This window comes from Crocodylus siamensis, chromosome 5, assembly GCF_052110815.1.
Source record: "Crocodylus siamensis isolate JL-2025a chromosome 5, ASM5211081v1, whole genome shotgun sequence".
NCBI classification, from domain to species: Eukaryota; Metazoa; Chordata; order Crocodylia; family Crocodylidae; genus Crocodylus; species Crocodylus siamensis.
The window spans coordinates 120609128-120629789 of NC_143399.1; the positions used below are offsets into that span (position 1 = coordinate 120609128).

General features: G+C 41.7%; 2 protein-coding genes across 10 annotated transcripts in view; one reads left to right on the top strand and one right to left on the bottom strand.

Annotated features, from left to right (window-relative positions):
• The window catches only part of LOC149864498 (mediator of RNA polymerase II transcription subunit 1-like), a 25121-nt gene extending 12651 nt beyond the window's left edge, over window positions 1–12470 (top strand). Inside the window, exons 9-17 of the mRNA XM_090050093.1 lie at window positions 49–119; window positions 923–988; window positions 1666–1771; window positions 2526–2650; window positions 3149–3261; window positions 5901–6096; window positions 6444–6539; window positions 7049–7157; window positions 8293–12470. Of these exons, the coding sequence (XP_089906219.1) occupies window positions 49–119; window positions 923–988; window positions 1666–1771; window positions 2526–2650; window positions 3149–3261; window positions 5901–6096; window positions 6444–6539; window positions 7049–7157; window positions 8293–8416 (1006 nt within the window). The 3' untranslated portion in view covers window positions 8417–12470. The remainder of the gene's footprint in view (window positions 1–48; window positions 120–922; window positions 989–1665; window positions 1772–2525; window positions 2651–3148; window positions 3262–5900; window positions 6097–6443; window positions 6540–7048; window positions 7158–8292) is intronic.
• The window catches only part of YAE1 (YAE1 maturation factor of ABCE1), a 20849-nt gene extending 572 nt beyond the window's left edge, over window positions 1–20277 (bottom strand). Inside the window, exons 1-5 of one of the 9 annotated variants that reach the window (XM_090050086.1) lie at window positions 18470–20277; window positions 17701–17831; window positions 15010–15131; window positions 7630–7729; window positions 5959–6075 (exon numbers count right to left, since the gene is read on the bottom strand). In XM_090050086.1, coding sequence (XP_089906212.1) covers window positions 7648–7729; window positions 15010–15131; window positions 17701–17831; window positions 18470–19193 — 1059 coding nt within the window. In that variant the 5' untranslated portion in view covers window positions 19194–20277 and the 3' untranslated portion in view covers window positions 5959–6075; window positions 7630–7647. Of the gene's footprint in view, window positions 1–5958; window positions 6076–7629; window positions 7730–12617; window positions 13187–15009; window positions 15132–17700; window positions 17832–17930; window positions 18423–18469 lie in introns of those variants that run through there. The other 8 variants (XM_090050092.1, XM_090050089.1, XM_090050091.1 and 5 more) reach the window with 8 other exon arrangements.
• Between the last annotated feature and the right edge of the window lie 385 nt (window positions 20278–20662).

Genomic DNA, 20662 nt, shown 5'->3' on the forward strand with positions numbered 1-20662 from the left:
CCATTGTTTCACTAAAACCACTGACCAGAGTGTGTTTTATAAAATTAGGACACAGGATGTCAACAGAGTTACTGAAGTACTTCATGGAAAAGTAGGACACCTTGTGCCAAGAACTGGAGGTAAACAACTTCTGTTAAAAAGAGAGTCTGTTCACAATGGAGATCCTTAATTACTGAGTACCATGCATATTTATTTGTTGTAGTCATGTTTGATTGAACATCTGTATTCCAAGGCTCTATACACACACCTCACTGCCACCCCAGAAACTGTCTGGGCTTCAATGATCTGACTTCAACAGCCCGATTTTTCACACCAGTTGAAAAGCAATATTGCCAGTGTTGAGGTCAGGTGGGAAATCACATTTTGGGAGTAACTGCAAGACACCCACCAGAATTGCTAAAAATAATTTGATGCTAGTCTATAAAATGGAGGCTTACCAAATTGAAGGGTTATAGCACCTTTCACCTTAGGCTAGGCTACTGGCAGCAGCCCTAGGCTTTAACTCTCAGTGGATTCTGTTTTTTTGAAAGACTATGCATTCTGAAGAGTACTTTTGACATGTTTTCTTGCTATACTGAGCTGCTGCGCAGCTCCCTGGGAACAGCCCTGGATTGTGGATTACAGCTTTCCTTTCCCAGAAGAGATGAGTCACTTCAGGAAACTTAAAATTATTACTGAACTGCTAAGTTTGAACAGAAGGCTGTTGAAGTATGATGTATGTTTCAAGAGATTAACTTAAATAGCCCGATTCTAAACATTTCTTGATTCATCAGAGAGCTAAAAACTCAAATATAGCGACTTGGAAAATGTACAAATTCAAGCAGAGGTGTCATGATAGTTTGTTTTTTAAAAGGAGTCCTTTGTTGCTTGGGGGAAGTAACGTTTTTATAGTAACCAACTGTAGTTTTTATTTCTACTTTAGGAACCCCTATGAACATTGAATTTTACATATCACCCTATCAAGTTCTGGAAGAAGAACTAAACCCTGGTAAAATTTAAATAACAATTAATTTTTTTTGGTCTGTTTAAATGTATTCCTCTTTCCCTTGCCTGCTCCCCCCCACTGACTAAATTCTAGTTTTTACAAGTATTTGAGAAGAATCAGTTGTAGTTAATAAGAGCTTTACTCTCAAAATGAAGTAACTTTTTTTCAGTGACAAGTTGGGGTTTTGATTTTTAGCAGAAAATTGCTAAGTGAATTTAGCAGTAATTCAAAACCTTGATTTCACTTAAGTATATCTCAGGTATTCATAAGTAAGAAATGCTTTAGTGTAAGGACAAGATGGATAAAGAAATAAGAACTTTTCTGCTTTTGGGTTGCCACATTGGTTTGAATTTGAACTAGCAGTGATCAAGTCATACAATGGGACTGTGGTGAACCTGTCTGTTTGCTGGCAATTAATTTTTGTAACCTGCAAACCTACTACCACAGCTGATGCTAGGTGGCAGTTGTCAAAGCAGTCTTTGACCAAATGGTGAAGGAAAGCTTATGCTGCAGCACCCTGGGTTGCTGCAGCAGCCTGGGTTGTGCCAGCTCTTGTAGATGACTAGAGGGCTCCAAACATTTCAACCTGACACATTTCACAAGTTCTATACTACAGCCATTTACACTGTCATATGCAAATAAATACAATGGCACAAAACAGTCTTCTCCCTTTCTCTCAGGCTCATGCATATGTGGAACAAAGCTGTTTGTAACTGTTGGAGGTTCAGACATGACACACAAACTTCCTATTTCTCCATTGATTGTGGATTCCCAAACACAAGATGGGTGAGATTCAGAGGCACTATTTACACTTCTGAACACATCAGTGACTTTGCAGCCCATTTATATTAAACCTCTGACATAATTTCTATTGATTCTATGCTTATATAAGAAATGCAAGCTTTTGAGCAACTATATAATTTATTGATGGTATTATTTTCTTTGGAGTACTCTGCATAATCTGTGGCTTTGACAGTTTCCCCAAATGTAGTGTAAAGTGTCTGAGGTGCATACAATCATAGATTTTTGAGGCCAGAAAGGTCCAATCTGATGATTTTGTCCGGCCATCTTTATAACAACTTATTGATGAAGTAATATGTGCTTGAAGTTCATACTTTTAAATGGAAATAGGGTAGATGTGTGACAATTCATTATAGTTTGAGTTGTATGTAATATTTCATGTCCTTGGCTTAAACTTCCTCTAGGAAAGTGGTGTTTCCTCTCTGATTGCTGGCACAATAAAAAGTCAGTGTTGAGAGACGGTTTTTCTTCAATGAACCATAATAAAACAGATAAAGCAAGAATCCTCATGCTCTGCATGTTCTTGGGTCTCACTGGCCCTCTGTTAGTTTTTATGCAGGTCTTGCTTTGATGTCTGATCTTTACTTGCATTTTTCAGAGGAAGACTTTTGGGGTTGGAAGAAAAAGCTATCTAGAATAGGTACATGTAGAATTAGGTACTAGATGTGTCTTAATTTTGCACTGTACATAGTCACCATTGCCCCTGCTTCTATGACTTCCTTTCTATCCTTTTCTTCAGAAAGCCTGTCTTTTTACCACTGAGTGATGAACTTGGCGTAGATTTGCCAGCTTGCTTTTTCTTGAAGTTTCACCAGCCTTCCCCTATATCTTCATCCAGTATTAACAAGATACAGAAGATTACAGGCATGTTTTAATTATGTGTAAGACTAAATATTTTTAACAACTCTACATAGCTTGTTTGCTTTTCACATACTCATTCTAAAGTTACAGGACATGTAGAAAACCTGAATACTACTTCTCTAAAGGAAAACCCTTTCATTTTCATAACAGCTCAGGTCTGACTATCACATGTTTTCATGCAATTTAGGCAGGGATAAATAAGAACTTTTAAGGTTGAAGTAGAGAAATGAGAATGTATAGGGATGGGCTTATTGGTAAACCCCACTAGGTTTAAACTTGGGCAATCTCAATTAAAAACAAACCCCTATTGCTGGTTGAGTTACTTGGGTGATTCATACCTCAGTGCCCCAGTGATAACGTAAAGGACGGGGCTGGGTTAACACTTGCCTATTTAAATTTTGATGAGTCTATGTCAAAATGGATCAATGTTTTCAATTGTATTAATAATAGACTACAGAATAATTCAGAAACATCAGTAAAAACTTTTTTTTTTTTTTTAAGGCATTCCAATTTTTGCCCCAACACTAGCTCCTCTTTATGAATTGATTGTTCAATTTACCCTTAATGGGAAGTACAAGGAGGATTGTTCCATAAATAATTCTTGTTTCATTGTGGTAAGTATTTTCTGGTTTGTCGTCTCCCCACCCCTGGTAATTTGTAATGCAGGTCCATGTTATTCTTATTCAGGGTGTATGCTTTTATGTGGTAAAGTAAATGCTTTTTTTCCTGTCAGTATGCAAGGTAAATATTCAGAATTATGAACAGGAATCAAGCACTCATGAGGGAGAATTCATACAAATTTAGAGTGTAATATGCTACCTATGTTTTTTATTTTGAGATAAAGATTATTAAATGCAGCTCAAACTGAGACATTGCATTGAATATGGTTATTGAAGTTAATGTTACTTTTTCAAAACACATTTAGCCAGCTAAATTTGTTCACCAACTTTTCACAAGTCTCTGAAAGCTGGATTTGTGAGCAATTAGTGTGAAGCTAGGTAGGAAATAGCTTGCCTCTCAAGAGACTTTATTTAAGCCCTGTGTCTCCCACCCCAAAAGAACCCAAAACACACTCTATGCTCAAAGTTTGTTTATCTGCCACTCCATTTTAAATACTAACAATTGTGATGTTCTCTACCATATGATAGCTAGAGTAGCAAATTGGTTGCTATGGTCTTTATTAAAACAAAATTCAGAAAAAAATTAATTTAATTTGTTACTTTATTATACAATGTGATACCTTTTAAAAAAGGTGTTTACTGAAGATATGTGGCAAATAGTATTTGGAGGCAGTTTGTCATCACTTTTTATATTTTGGGGGTACTTTAGTTTCAGTAATTAACTTATCTAGTTACAAATAATCATAACCTCTAACATTGTAAGGCTTTAAAGGGAGAAGCATACCTTCAGCCTGATAGTAGAGACAGCTGGAAAAGAAGGCACTTCCTCTACAAGTAACAGACATAATTCCGTGTTTTGAGCTTGGGTAAGCTCTTACTGAGTCTGGCTAACAGTGCAGAGCAAGGTGGTCAGTTTGCAGTATGGTAGCTGTAGTTGCAATACATAGGAGCTTGCAATTCCTAGTCTTTCTACACAGGAGCTCCTGAATATCTGAACTGCATAGAGCTGAAAGACCACAGTTCATTAGCAGTGTCCTGAGAAGACCCATCTCATTAAACTAATTGTACAGCTAGAAGAGAGGAATTAAGGCTTCCTCTCAAGTTCTTACCTTCTGGTTCCTCTCAAGTTCTTACCTTCTTAGATCTTAGGCTGGTAGGGTCTTTCATTCAGTGGACTCTGGCAAAATTTCCTTCATTTTATACCCCCTCTTTAATACACACCCTCTCAATTAAGTATCCAGCTCTGTTCTTAAAGGGACAGCTCACACGGCTCAAAACCAGAATTTTTAAACAACAGTAGCTAACTTCACTTCTTCTATGTACATAGGTTTTTTACTATATGAAATGATACAAATGAATTGCAATTACTCCAGGCACCTCATACCAGTTAAGGGTTGCACTTGTAATTTCTCCCCTCGATGAGTTGGCTTTGATGAATACTGTTGTAGTAGGTACATGAGTAGGTGGAGGGTGAAACAGCTGTTGTTGTCTTTGGACCTTTCCTCCCCCCCGTGCACCCACAGGAGTAACTGCAGTGCATACTTCTACTACTGAGTTACATAAAGGTTTGCTAGAGTGTGCTACACTGTTGGACACTAAAATGACTGACTGAGAGAAGGAATCATAACTCATGGTGGAGGTGATGTCTTTTATTAGACCAACTAGATTTTTGTGGGGGGAAGGGGGAATCTTTATTTGCAAGCTTTTAGGCACCAGCACTATTCTTCAGGAGAAAGGACTGTAAAAGTTTTCCTCAGTAGAAATGAAAGTTCATATTTCATAGGGAAGTTGAAGGTGTGGTAAAATCTCCTGGTTGGCACAGTTCATTTTATGCAGATTAGGTCAGAGGTTGGAGTAGTCTGTTTACCTCCAAGTTGTTTGGTGGCAAGCAGGATGTAGTCATATTTCCTTCGGGTTATGATGTTTCATATTTCACAGAAGAGTAAAAAGATGGAATGCTCTTCTGGACAGTAATTTCTTATGGGGCTGAGGTATCTCTGGGCTCTGTGATAATGCAAATTACCTTGTACAAAGCAGGGTTTCAGGTAATTAAAATTTGATTCCTCTTTTTAAAATTTATAAGGATTTCATTTAAAAAAATCAGCTAAAAATTGATATCTTCCATGTGTCGGGTATAAGAATGGTCAAGAGACAACATAGCCAAACCTATTCCTTGCAGTAGAGAACATGGCAAAATGAATGAGATTTGGGTTTTGTTCTCGGCTCTACCTGAATTATCCCCATCCGTTGTTACCTTATCTGCAGAGTGGCTAAATGATACTGTAATTGCCTTTCCTAAGGTAAAAGACCTTGGTTATTTATATTTCTATGACCTTTTGGACTCTTAACATCAACCAGTGCAATAGCTGGAACTAGAATTCATACTTTATTGGCTTGTAACAGGTGCATGTTCCCCTAAGGTTGAAAGATATTTTGTGGGAAAGAAGTATGGTCTCAGGTGACCTTTTTTTCTAAGTGATATTTTTGTTGAGTTGCAGACAGGCCTGACAAATTTGGAAAGTACATGTTGTGTAAAATTTCTTTTAGAATCAGGTCCCATGTAATATTCTGATATTATCAGGATTTGCCATCGCATTTTAATTCTTCACAAAATAAGCATACTTTTTTGTCAGTCTCTTCCAGATTGTCCGAAGCATAGTTATTTCATAAATAAAGGCACAGAAGAATCAGGGATCACAGGAGCATTGGTCAGTAAAATTCCATTCACCCATCCAAAGTTCGTGCCTCCTATAATAGATATTCTTCGGCATCAGATGGTTTTTAACACCCTTATTAGCAGCTGTGTCTCTGAGAACAGTATAAACAAAGGTAACTGGTATGTCTGGAAGAACAGTATATTTCTCTGTAATGCTGTTTTAACTCATTATATTTGTTTGTATGTCCCCACTCTGACCGCTTCCTTTTCTGAAGCCTTTACAACAGTGTGCTTGAAAAGACTTGGTTTCTAAATGACCAGAATACTTAATTTTTGTGTAAATCACTCCCTGTATGTTACAGATGTTAAAGTAACATTCTTAAGTCTTAGATGCATTACTTAGTCCTCAGAGGCACAAACTACAGTAAAACCTATCAAGATGGAGTTGCCAATGTTTAGAACTACTCTACAATTTACTTACATGGACTAAGTTTAATAAACTTAGTTATTTCATTTACAGATTATTCAGAGCTGCTTTATTTTGAAGTGTCTCCAGTAAAAGACACCAGCTTTTCCATCTCATTCCAGCATCCTGTAGGAGTGAATTTAGCTTGTGGTATGTAAAGATTATTCTATATTGCTGTTGTTCCCCCTAGTTTCAGAACAGGGGGTTCAGTAGTGAGCATATACCACATACTAACTTTGAAGACCTGTAGTGAATTTCTAAAACCTAATGCTGTTCATAAGGATTACGTTTCTGTGTATAAATAATATGTGGCCAAAAGTATTACATCTACAGCTTAAAACAAAAAAAAATACGGACAAAAACTAAGGTTTTCTTAAGAACATAAGAATTGCCATGTGCTGGGTTAAGCCATAGGTCCACTTAATGGACCCATGTTTCTTTAATACAGTGAACATGTACCCTGATGAGGCCCCACTTAAATCAGAAGGATTGCGGATTGCAGCCATGTTATTTTAAACACATTAGCACTTATTTGTTAGTATGCCAAAAAATTAAAAATATTCAATACTTTAAGTTGCATTTTAGAACTGAAAGGAATTATTAATTGATCACGGGTATAGACATTTCAAAATAATGTTGGCATATTTTTTCTTGGTCAGTGGTAATCAATGTCTTGAGCTCCAGAGAAATCAAATGCAGTCTTCATATAAATCCGCAAGATACGACTTTAAATTGCAGCAATGATTTCATCGCAAGAGTTGTGGAGCGGTAGGTGTTCAAGCTGCATTATTTTAAAATAAAATTCTTGGCACCAATTTAAAGTGCTTATTAATGGAAATATTTTTTATGAATAGTAAAAGTACACCGTAATATGCAAAAATCATCTGTGTAAAACATACTTCTAGTTGATGTGAAAGCACAAGGAGGAAAACAGGATAGCCTTAGCTCTGTCTTTTAAGTATATTCTAGTCCTTTTTATTGAAAGGGTGTCACACTCTTCCTTAAACATATTTGATTTATAGCAATATTTGCTTATGTAGATTTCTTGTCTGTCACTATAAGGTTCTTCCAGTAGGAAGGGGGGGGGGGGGAAATTAACATTTTAAGAGACTCTCTTTTTGAAAAGTACTTTCATGAAAAGGGCTAGATCTTCTGGCCCTGTTATTCACCCAGCAGACACTGCACTGATGGCTTCAATGTGAGGTTTTTTGTGTTGAGCTTGACAATGAGTACCACCTACCTTTCTGGGGGACCACCTTCAGGAAGTAAGAGAGTTCAGTGTCCTATGTCTAGTCAGTCCTTGGGTTCCCAATGCAGGCTGTAGCATGGACATGTATGTACTAAGAAAAACATGGAGATCATTAATTCACTTCAATTAGGTCAATAAACAGCTATTTGGTGGTACAGTAGTAAGAAGAATTTAGGCTCGATGGGCTTGAATCAATAGTTTATATCTAGCTTAATGGAGGAAATAGTAAAAACTGATGAAGTCAGCACAGTCTGTGTTTGGGTAAATTCCAGTATTGTTTTATAATGGTAGAGCTAATGAAAAGTTAAGTGGACAATATTTAAAGTAAAATCCCAAATCCAAAACTGAATGATATGAGATACATTTTACTTGGATTTGGATGTAGTGCTTAGCATCAAGAACATAAGAATCCACATACCTAGATACTGTCTGAATGGGTATACCTCTAGCTTCTCTTGTTAAAGTTTCTGTAGGAAAGCACTCAGCCAAATAAGAGGCCAAAACTGCTCTATGTTAGAATGTGATAGGCACTCTGATTAACCTTTTCCCCAGGAAAGACTTTATATTTGTTAACCCACTCTAAAAAAGTAGTTTAATGTGGAGAATGATGAAGCATTGTAGTAGCAGATAAAGTTTTAAACATTTTCTCTTCAGTTGCTTATCTATCCCTCTTGTCATGAGAGCTATTTTCAAGAATGCTGTCAACCTAGAAGCAGATGGTAGAACACAAAATATGGAGGTTGTCGGTGAGCAAAATCCTGAAGTTACCTGTGAGTAACCAGCATCCTGTAATAATGTGAAGGAAAATATGTCTACATCCAGCACACACAACTCCACAGTAACCAATACACAAAATGTAACCGTTACTATAGAAGAAAGTTTTTCTCCAGCACCATCATGGAAGAAAACAGCTCTACTGCCAGCCAACACATCTGATAGACTGGAAGGCAGACAGGCAGGCTGCAGAAATACTGCAAACTTCATCTGACAGCATGGAAGAAAGTCTTTTTACAGCTAGCCTGCAGACTTCATTTGACTATGTAGAACAAGGTGTCTCCACAGCCAGTGCTCAGTGTGATGTACAAGAAATCCCAGAATAAGTGTACTAAATATTGTCTAATGTAAATCTGTTATGGTTCCACATCAACTGTTTTATAGAGTGATCAACCAGCAGATAATTTCCCAGAAGTAGTCAGTTCTTTTGCTTAACACCTTGGAATGAAACCTCTTCTGCTTTTGTATTCTAAATAAAAAAAACCCCTGTTAATATGCTAGAATTTGAAAATTTAAATACAAATTTGAAAAGTTTAATTTTGCTCTAAGAAATGTTAGTCAACATTGTAAATAGTAGCAGGTATTTCTTAGAAGACAGGGAACTAATGTATGGTAGCTAAAGTTTTGTTGCTTTAACCTTAGGTATTCACTTTGATAAATGAACCACACAAAAACCAACTGTATCCTTCTGTTAACATTAAAAAATAAAGATGGGGAGAGAGCTTCTGTACTGTGTGAAACATATTAGGTGAGCACACAACGGTGCACATACATGTGAACAAGAGTAAATTCTTTATAATTGCACAATTCCACATTTTTTTTTAAGTTCCTTCAAAAATGGAAGTGTGACTGTAGTTAATGAAAAGCTTCTCCAATGGAGGAAATGAAAAATTAAGAGATGAACTGCATAGGGCCTGTGATCATTACAGGTGAATGAGAATACTTAAATTTACAAGTTACAAAGCCATTTGCATCCAAATGCTGCAGGAACAATTAGCCTGATATTCAACTTGAAAATGTAAATCTCTTATTGATTATGCAAATAAAGTTAAGGTAAAATTGTGTGGCAGGTTTTTTTCAATCATGATTTTAAAGTAAACTATTATTATTTTATTTTGGCATTTCACTTAACAGGCACTTTTTTTTTGAGAGAAAAAAATAAGTTACAAACAACTTACTAGCTACTACTAGCTAATAATAAAAGACATCCTGTTTGTTATTCTTGATTTGCAGTTAAATTGACTGATAGTGGTTAATGTGCATGGAACTTCACAAACTAATGAGAACATATTTCTGACCCAAAGGAATTGCAGTTAAAGTTAAGATAAAAATCGGCAGAAGGCATTAGAAGTTTATCATAGAGAAGATGAGGGTAAAAGCTGTTAAGACCGTTTGGCTGGTTATGAGAGTGACATATAGAAGATTGTTGTTAATGTCTCCTTAACTAAAGGCACTAAAAGGAAAACCATAAACAAGTGATGTATATGGTCAAGAAGAAAGTTTTAGACAAGGGAGTCTACTTGAAGGGAGAACGGGAATTAGCAGGTAGAATTTTTACTAACAGTTATTAAAACTGGGTTAGAATAAATTCTCTGATTGTGTCCATCTGAATCCAAGCTGACAGTTCTGAAATTTCCAAGAAAGGCAAGAACCTTACACAGTTATTTTTAGTATAGCTGCAAAACTTGAATACGATGTACACTACTTAACTGCATAACTCTGGAACTGAAAAAAAAACTAGGCACTTACACAGACTCTATATAAATCATGTTCATTAAGCACCCATTTCAACAGCTGTCAGTACAATGGCATTAGCTACCCGCAGACTGGTCAGCTCTCATCATATTCAATGTTTCTTAACAGGCAGCTTCAGAGCTGCTACTAGTAGCTTCAAAAGGAAGGGGCACTAGTCAGTTAAAGGGCTGTTATTTTCTGTCATGTTGCAGGCTTCTAATAACAGCTCTTTGACAACTGCTTCACTATTTCTGACTCCAATTATTATAGTTAGACAGAGTACATTACAAAGTAGACAGTGGGACCAAAAGATGTTGTGCACTATAAGTAGTTTACATACTTAACTGATATGCTTATAAGCAGTGTTTGTTATAACATAAGCAACTGGCAATCAAGATCTGTCTCACATTATGCAGTTATGTAAATTATGCTCTTATCTGATGTGTATCATGTGAAACTGACTGTATAAGGATTAGCAACTGGGGAAGAAAGTCCTTCTTTTCCTCCCCAATACAAGCAAGGTCCATATCACCCACTTGGTATGGTAGATGCTACATGCCATGTATTATGGGTGGGGAGAGGCCTACTGTTCAAAATGCTTTAAAAATAGGGCACTTCAGCTTTGTTGGATTTATGCTTCTGTACTACACCCCTCAGTTGAAGTATTGAAAGTAGTGGTATGCACTCCAGTCAGGGGCCACGACAGGGCCTCTGCAGCCCCTATTCTTCCAGGGCCTATGGTTTTCTTTGCCTCCCGAGGTGTGGGGGAAATAGAGTAGGGCCAATGTCAGTGAACCAGTATTCAATCCTACATCCCAGGAGACTGGAGGTCCCTTACCTTTGCTAGAACCAGATCAGGTGCAGCAAGACAAAAGGAAAGTGGGGGCTGGAGCTCACTAATTCCAGTTCTGGTGGGCTTCAGGAGAGTTCACCGACGCAGTGTCCTGATCTCCTCTCTACATGCTGAGGGGCAAGAGCAGAGCACTGGTGGATGCTGGAGGACCCAGGGGTCTCCTGCAACACTATAGAATATATATGTAACAGAAAAGGCTTCACTTTGAAGCTCCTCTAGCATTGGTGACACATAGGGGGTGCACACACACCCTCTGGAAGTGCTACCTGTGAAACTGGAAGCACCACCAGAAGTGCACTTCCAGTTTTGCTGCTGGCTTGGCAATCAGCTGCTGGGATCCCCCCTCCCACCCAGGTCGGCAATCAGCTTCTCATCAGCAATCTGGTAATACCCTATTTTTCGAATGCTTAAAGGGTGTGAATGTTTATCCTACTTGACCTCAGAAGGGCTTCAAAGGCATCTGAAAGGCTTTAAATGTTAAATCTGTTCACACCCAGAAGGGGACTAGAGGCTACTGTGCCTAACTATAGGTCATGCTACAGTGATTCTACAGTGGCTATATGCCTCTTACTGCCTCAGCTAACCACACCATCCTCCTCTCTCTACAGCTGAGGAAAGCTGACACTGCACTTTGAATCCCTGCTTCTTCAGCAGAGTAGCTGTGCTGCATTTTGAGTCATTAATGGATTAGCCAAATATGCATGTAGCCACCTGCACGGTGCTGGAGGACGCTGGCAGAAATCCTTTTAACCTTTTGATGAACACACATTACTACTAAAGGTTAAGGGCCAAATGTCTTCCCCTATTTAGCTGCTCATGGCACTAGCATAATTAAAGCATGCCTGCTCTTGTAGCCAGTGACACATTATAAGTTAAGGTTGTTAGCATCATGCCCATCTACCTTTTACTTCCCAGTCAAAATTACTAGATACACATCTACAGCTAGGTCAGAGGACAGTTTTTGGCAAGAGACCAAGGCACAGCTCTTGAATTGTAGCAAGACACTGTAACTGTTTGAGGAAGAAACTATGCCCAAGTATGCTACAGCTTGACATTAACAAGAAACCTGTTCGCTTTAAATGAAGTCTTATTTATACATTAGTGAAACTCTAATGGGAAGCATTTTGTGTGCTAAACACCTGCTTGAGGAAAAGATAAGTTCTTTGCACTGCCACCACTTTACCAGAGAAAGTGATACTACGAGATACACCAGAGATTTTGAGTACTCGAAAAATGTAGCTTATTCTCTTCTTAACCAATAAGTTGGAGCACTGTCAGTGTGCCAAAAAGCATGTTTGGGATGTGCAGTTCCCATTTGCTATCAGGAACTCTACATACAGACTAAATAGAGAACAAAGTCAATGCTTATATTCATTTTCAGTACCATTGGAGCAACTTTTTAAAGGATGAGTCTAATTTAATTTTCTGAAAAACAATGATACAAGACAAGTAGGAGTAGAATGTTAGATTCCCCACAAAGCATCAGTCACACAACAGTATTGCCACAGAGGTACTACTAAAATGCTATGCAACTGTGCTTCTGTCATATTCACCTATGTATGTTACGTTTACATGGGGAAGCAACATTTTTTGCTAAGAGCAGAGGTATGACAGAGCATTATAAAATAGACATTGTTTTATTGGCAACATCAAATAAGTAATTTAGCTGACATCCTATGTCTTATTTATAAACAAAATACAATTGTACTATTGTTGTTTTATGAATGTTACCAAAGAGAAACCCACAGACATTAACTTTCAAGCTGCTGGATAAGCTGTAATATATCCCATGACAAGCCTAGTTGCTTTATTAAGCAAACAGTCTGTTCTTTAACCCAAGCAAAGGTTGGACCTTCTGAATCTCCATGTTTTTTTGTCTGACAGTACTCAGACTGCACAGAGTCAGCCTCACTGTTACTCTTGCAACAGTTCTCACTGAACGTGGTACCACTTCCACAGGGTCTTTCAGATTTAGTTCCACTAAACTCTTCCTCAGCTGGGATTGTACAGCTAAGGTCCATATCCTGAACTGAATCCAGTAACTCCCCAAGGTGGGGCTGTGTATGGATAGAATTCAGACACTTCAGCACATGCTCTTCATATTTGCCAGCTGCATGCAGGAGATCATTTATCTTGCTCAGCAGAGCAGAATCATGTCCGTTAAGGTGACACCAAGATAGGAGAGCACTGAAGAGGAGAAAAACAAAACAAAGATGAGCAAGTAGCCTGCATGCTTCCTTGAGGATGTGTGAACAGATGATAAGACAAGTTAAATTCAGACCATATTTGTGGGCACCTTGTTCACATGTGTTTTTGGGAAAGTTCAACTGGTAGAGCTGACTATCCATCCAAAGTGGTAGATTCAAATTCTAATTCGCTAAACAACTAAGATCATGTTAACTAGAGATGAACTGTTTAGAATTATCACATTTTAGTTAGATAGGCATCTGTGTCTGCAGGGAAGCTTGGCTTTAAATTTCAACCTGGAGTTGTGTGCCTAAACCTAATTGCCCTGTCCACAAAAAGAGAGATGGGCCAGAATAGTTAAGATCTCAGCAATCGGAACACTTTCTTGTACAAGAACAGGGGTCTCTAAACACCAGGATACTGGGCATTTGGGGCTGGTTGAGTCTTATTTGCTCCATTTATAGGAGCCAGAAACTTACACTAGCACAGCAGGTGGAGTACCTAGATTGTGGGAAACTGAGGTTTAAAATCTTATTCTAGTCAGGTCAAGCAGGAACTTGAACCTGGGTCTTTCATAGGTGAGGTCAAATATTCTCCTTTCCCTTCGAAGCCCCTGTCACAGCAAGGAGGAAAACACTTACTTTGAAAACGTTACTCTGTGGCTTCATTTTGAGAAAGGCCTTGCTAGCTGTGGTATCAACAGTTCAACAACACTCTGTATACTCACTGACAGAAATTCAGGCATCTAGGGCAGAGATGTCAAACTCCCCTGTGGTCCTGGGTTGGATCTGGACTACAGGTGCATGAAGGCTGCTGCAGTGGCCACCATGGCAGCAGCAGTGGTTTAGGGACTTGTGTCAATACAGGGTCCAGTGACAGTGGCAACAGGTCTAGGAGAGTGAGTCCAGGGGTGATGGCAGTGAGACAAGCTTACTCCCAAAGGCTACGCCCAGTAAGGCAAGGAGACTCCAGATTCTATAGCAGGCCATGTCTCCTCAACTTTAAAGTAGAGAAAGACTGTAATTAGCAATTAGGGATCTCTCCAGCATGGTGAGAGAGTTTTAATTCCTAGTGCCTGCTCCAAGGATTAATTTTATATTATCCAATGTTTGTTTAATGCAAAAATAGAAGTTCCTGAAGCATGGACCAGAATCTTAGGGTCCTGCTTCCCAAGTGAGTGCTCTAACTGCTTGGATGCAGAGTCATGCTTCCTCCCATTTAGGCCCAGTAACTGTCTTGTGCACAATGGAACAGCTTCCACAGGACTACGGAGAAAACCCATCACCCAAAAAAGCCTGAAGCCTGATTATTAGAGGTGGAAGATGTGGGTTTGGACTTAGAACTCCTGCTTCCTGGACAAGTGCTCTGTCCAATAGGACATTACACAGTGTGATGACCATAGGCATCATCACCACTCAGTTTATTGAAAGAAAAAGATATAGACACCTGGGTTTTTTTGTTTTTTTTTTAGGAAGTATACCAACTATGGATCCCAAGTGAATGGCAAACTGCCTGCAGTTCTGACCTAACCCCACAAGGTGGGATTTTAGATTTTCTCCCTGTCTTCAGTGTCTCTTCTTTGCTACCTCTAGGCAGCTGGAGCATGCTGGCTGTTTTGGATCACATACTAAGATGCCAGCATCTCTACATGCATTGTATGGGGAGCACCTAGATGCCCAGCACAGAAGTCTAGATTTCTCTCAGGTTGTGCTGCCCGACTTTCAAGCACTTCTGTCTTTCACTGAGCCAAGTGCCAAACCACTTAGCAGTGGAATAATAGTACAGCTAGATTTTCAAAAAGATATCATGGTCTCAAAACTTACTTTAAAATCCCTTTGAACTGGCCACAGGTCCTCATCATCTTGGCACCTTCTCTGTATCCCTGATTGAAACCCTGCTGGAGTGCATGTTCTTTTCCAGCCTCAACTCCATCTCTGTAGCCTTCCTGTAAGGAAGGTGACAAGAAAGGAAGTTACTCGTGGAAATAATTACAACTCCCAAGTCAAGTATTTTACAAGCACTGTGAAAGCGCAAGCCTAGAGAAGCATTCAGTTTTTCAGAAGTTCGCTTTCTAATTTGACTAGATGTATGCAGTTCTTGCCAAGTAGAAAAGAGAGATTCCAGGAAAAGTTTTGGACTGTCATAGGAATGAGTCACAAAGCTGGTGGTATTGATAGCATTTTGCCAGAATCAGAGACAGTGAGATCAGGAAACAGTGTTAGCATACTTCACATCTGCTTGTTTATGCTACAGTAGATTGATTAGAGACAGGCAAAATAGCAAAATTATTATATATTGGTTGCTATGGATAAGACCTGTCATTGATGTCAACAGCATGTTCTGCTTTAAAAAAAATAGTAAAAGGTGGTCCTTGTCTCTCAATTGCCAGTGTTTAACACCTTCATGAAACAACATCTTTATGAATCAGCATTTTACAACACTTAACCTTTTACATGTTCAGTTTACTATATAAATTGTCAATATACAAAACCCTTATGAGAAAGGTGTCTATTATTTTAGAAAAGTAGATTAGAGAGTGGGATGAAGTTACTTGCCCAAGGCCACGAAGAAGGCCAGTGGCAAAGCTACAAATCGAGGTTAGAAGACTTTTCAAGCCCGCCACACCTCTCGGTTCCCACCTTTTTAAAGACAGAATGCAGCAGATATTTAGCAACAGTTGTGCTATGATGGTGTTCACTATCAAAAAGGTGAATGATCACATGACTGATTTTGCATATTTTTGCCACTAAGCATGTGTGTCTGTTGATGCACTGGAATTTGTAAGCAGAAAGCCCATGAGTATTTGCAGGAACAGATTTATGTACAATTACGCAGCAAGAGTCCATTGTTATAAACTGTAACTGAATAGTGAATGTTTGTGACTATTTAATTTGGGGTAGATTAAGTGTTCAGAATTGTGGTTATAAATTTTGGATTTTCAGGAATACTCAGGCACTGTCTCTTAATAAAAGAATCTCATATATGTTCCACTTAGCATCATTTCATTAATTCTGTTCAGTTTTCAAGTCACTCAGAAGAAACTGAACCATCATGATCTTTAATAAGGCTGCGCAAAACTTTGGTAGCCTATTTGATTCGGAGGAGATCCGGCCTGATTTGGTGGCCGAATCTCCAAATTGAATCAGGACACCCATTAAAAGATCCAAATTGAATTGAAAGCCTCTGAATCGATTCGGCGCCAATTTGGAGATTCGTCCATAAAGTAAACAGACAGCAGTCCTCTACCACACTGGACACAGCTGCTTCCAGCTGGTAAGTCTGTTGTGATGGGCAGAGGGGGGAGGAAAGGGGCATGAGGTGGGGGGCAGACCAATGCCCCCACAGCGAGGGAGGGATTGGGGCTGGGACAAGCTGTCCAGCTGGGGTAAGGGGGCGGGAGTCTCCTGCTACTACATGCCATTGGTCTGGGAGGGCATGGGAGCAGGTGTGTGCCCCCAGATCTGTGCGGGGCAGGCTTGGCCGGGCAGTGCTCCAGGAGGCTAGCTCCAGCTGTCTGCTGCCAGGCTGTGCTCTGTGGCGAAGGTGGGGCCTGGGCTGTGCTCCTGGCACCTAGCCCCAGCCGCGGTCCAGAGTGCAGCCCTGGCTCCAGCCACCCCACAGAGCGCAGTGAAGTAGGGGCTATGGGGGGGCTGCAGCAACCCTAAAATTCCCCACAGCCCCTGCCGCTGGCCCCTCCCCGATTCAGGTCCACGCGCCCACCCCAATGCACTGCTGCTGCTTGCCCAGCCGGGGCATGGTGGGGTGAAGCCGCGGCTTGTCCAGGAGGCACAGGGAAGCTGCACGCCACTTGTCTGAGGCAGTGCAGTGGCACAGCCCTGCGCCTCCCTGCCCCGGCTGGGCGAGCAGTGGGAAGGCAGTGCCTTCTGCCTGGAGCAAGCTGCATCTGCACTGTGCGCCCCCCCCAGCTGGACTGCAGTGGCAGGGAAGAGCCCCTGCTCCCAGCACCCTCTGCCCAAAGCGAGCCACGTCTCTATCATGCTCCCTCCCCTCCTGGCTGGGCAGGCAGCAGCAGTGCATAGCCCCTGCTCCCAGTGCTGCCATGCCCACATCCTGCACTCCCCCTGCCCCGACTGGGCAGCTTGTCCCAGCCGCAATCCCCACCTTGCTGTGGGGACACTGATCTGCATGCCCCCCACCCCTCCCCTTCTTTCCTGCCTCTCTGCCCACCACAACAAACTTATCAGCTGGAGGCAGCTGTGTCCAGCATGGTCGAAGACTGCTGCCTGTTCAGTCTATGGTTGAATCCCCAAATTGGCGCCAAATCTTTGGATCTGATTCAGCTGAACTGAATCAGGACAATGACTCGAATCACCGAATCAAATCACTGTCCCTCTGAGTTGGCCGAATCCAAATCAAATACCTGCCGCTTTGCACAGGCTTAATCTTTAAGCAGACATCCTCACTTTTGCTTATTTAAGCAAGCATCATTTAAACAGTAGAAAAGAAAATGGCTACAAGGCTACTGAAAATATTATGACGGTGATAAAGATTACTTTGATCCTTTTCTCCATGGTGCTCTTCCACTCTTTTTGTACGAGGTGCATCTCATCAGCATCTTCATCGAATACATCCTCGCTGGACCTGCTGACTGCAGCTCGTACCCAGGACATGGTAGCAGAAGCTCCTAGGAACACCACACGTACAGTAAGATGCCAAACAGATCTTCCACCCCAGCGCTGTCAGAACCCCAGGCAGGAAGGGCAGGTTTTTGAGGAAAACTAACCTCAGAAACCAGTGATCCCAATTTCAGGTTTATTTTCACATTGCATCAAGATGCCATCGTCTGTCAAAGTGAGCATGGCAGATTGTGTCAAAGAAAACTACCTTGTGCATCTCAATTTATTGGCTTTTGCCAGCACTCACCCCCTCTGCAGCTCCTCTGAAACAACACCCGAGTCCTCAATACTATTTGGATCCGTTTTGGGGACCAAGACACCACACCTCAAGCTCCAATCCTGCCAAGATTGGTGCCCTTAACTTGGTGCGCAATAAGTAGCCCGACTGACTTCACGGTGATGGACAGTTATATTTAACTGAATCGCGGCAGGCCGGGTGCTCGGCTCCTAACGAGTTTTACCCTGAGGAGTTTCCTAGCGGTGGCATCAAGCGGAACCCGGCGGCTTCCGGGGTCTTCTGGCTGGAGGGACCACACTCAAGCCCCGCCCCTTTCCCAGGCCGGCGGAAACAGCACGCGAAGGGGGCGGGGCCTACGAGTTCGGCCCCGCCCCCTGCTCCGAGGTGCGCGCGCGCAGCAGCACTCACGTGGGGCCGGTCCAGGCGCGCGCGTCTCCGTCTCTTCCGGGGGGGCGGGGCCGAGAGCAGGTTGGGCTCCGCCGCGCGAGGAGGGCGGGGCCTCCCAGCCCAGCCCCGCCCCCAGGGGGAAGCCAGCACCCTGCCGTGGGGAGCGCCGCGCCGGGCGGGGCCCGGAGGAGGGGTAGGGGCAGGAGCTGGAGTGGCAGTTGCACCCCACAAGTGCCGGCCCTGCTCGGGGGAGGTCGCCGCTGCCTGCAGCCTGCAGCCTGCCAGGTCCTGGGCTGCGAATGGCGGCCACGTCTCGAGCCCCAGGCCTGAGGGAGCTGCATGCGCGCTTCGGGGGGAGGGGCTGGGGCAGCACAGGCCGGCTCCTGCGCCGCCCTTCGCCTGGACGCGCTGTCTGCCACGACCCAGAGGGTCCCCCAGCCCCCTCTAATCTCCGCACCCGCCCCGGGCAGGGATATTCAGGGGCGGGGCGGAAGGAGGCGGATGTGACGTGTACGTAGGTCAGCGGGGAGGAGGCGGGGCAGGCACCTGCCAAGCTGTGCCCACCCCACTTGTATGAGGGAGGTAGTGGCTGTAGAAAGGTTTTTTTTGGGGACAGTATACCTGCTATAGATCCCGAGTGGATGGTAAAGACTCCCTGCAGTTCTGACCTAACCCCACAAGGTGGGATTTTAGATTTTCTCCCTGTCTTCAGTGTCTCTTTGCTACCTCTAGGCAGCTGGAGCATGCTGGCCGTTTTGGATCACATACTGAGATGCTAACATCTCTACATGCATTGTATGGGGAGCACCTAGATGCCCAGCACAGAAGTCTAGATTTCTCTCAGGTTGTGCTGGCCGACTTTCAAGCACTTCTGTCTTTCACTGAGCCAAGTGCCAAACCACTTAGCAGTGGAATAATAGTACAGCTAGATTTTCAAAAAGATATCATGGTCTCAAAACTTACTTTAAAATCCCTTTGAACTGGCCACAGGTCCTCATCATCTTGGCACCTTCTCTGTATCCCTGATTGAAACCCTGCTGGAGTGCATGTTCTTTTCCAGCCTCAACTCCATCTCTGTAGCCTTCCTGTAAGGAAGGTGACAAGAAAGGAAGTTACTCGTGGAAATAATTACAACTCCCAAGTCAAGTATTTTACAAGCACTGTGAAAGCGCAAGCCTAGAGAAGCATTCAGTTTTTCAGAAGTTCGCTTTCTAATTTGACTAGATGTATGCAGTTCTTGCCAAGTAGAAAAGAGAGATTCCAGGAAAAGTTTTGGACTGTCATAGGAATGAGTCACAAAGCTGGTGGTGTTGATAGCATTTTGCCAGAATCAGAGACAGTGAGATCAGGAAACAGTGTTAGCATACTTCACATCTGCTTGTTTATGCTACAGTAGATTGATTAGAGACAGGCAAAATAGCAAAATTATTATATATTGGTTGCTATGGATAAGACCTGTCATTGATGTCAACAGCATGTTCTGCTTTAAAAAAAATAGTAAAAGGTGGTCCTTGTCTCTCAATTGCCAGTGTTTAACACCTTCATGAAACAACATCCTTATGAATCAGCATTTTACCACACTTAACCCTTTACATGTTCAGTTTAGTATTCAAACTAATTGTCAATATACAACAGCCTTGTGAGAGATATGTCTGTTTAGAAAAAGAAGATGAGAGAGAGTGGGATGAAGTTATTTGCCGGGGGGTCCAGGGACCCTGCCCCAACTGTACCCACCCTCTGCTTATTTGAGGTAGGCTCATGGCTCTGGGTGGCAGTTTGCTCAGTAGCCTGTTGCTGCTGGTGCTGGTTTCTGTGGGGATGAAAGGAAGGGCTTGCCTGGTCTGATAGATGTGTGTGTGTCCGCGTGTGTGTGTGCATGCGTGCGTGCGTGTGTGTGTGTGTGTCACACAAGGCAGATATTGTAAGAGGTCCAGGTGGCCAGTGGGCCTTTGTATGGGTGTGTGGGTGTGGTTTTTGTAACGGGCTAAGGTTTTCTTTGTGGAGTGATACTCGGAGTGTAGATATGTATAACCTCATATACATATAGACATATATTTTTACAAGAAACAATTCTGCAAACAGTTTAAGATTGCATATTATTCCAATTTATTTTGCTTTGTTAAATTATTGCAGATTTAGTTTTTGCTCTCTGTCAAGCCGGTTTGTACTATTCAGTTTATGTTGTTCTATTCAATGGATTCATATTCAGCTTTT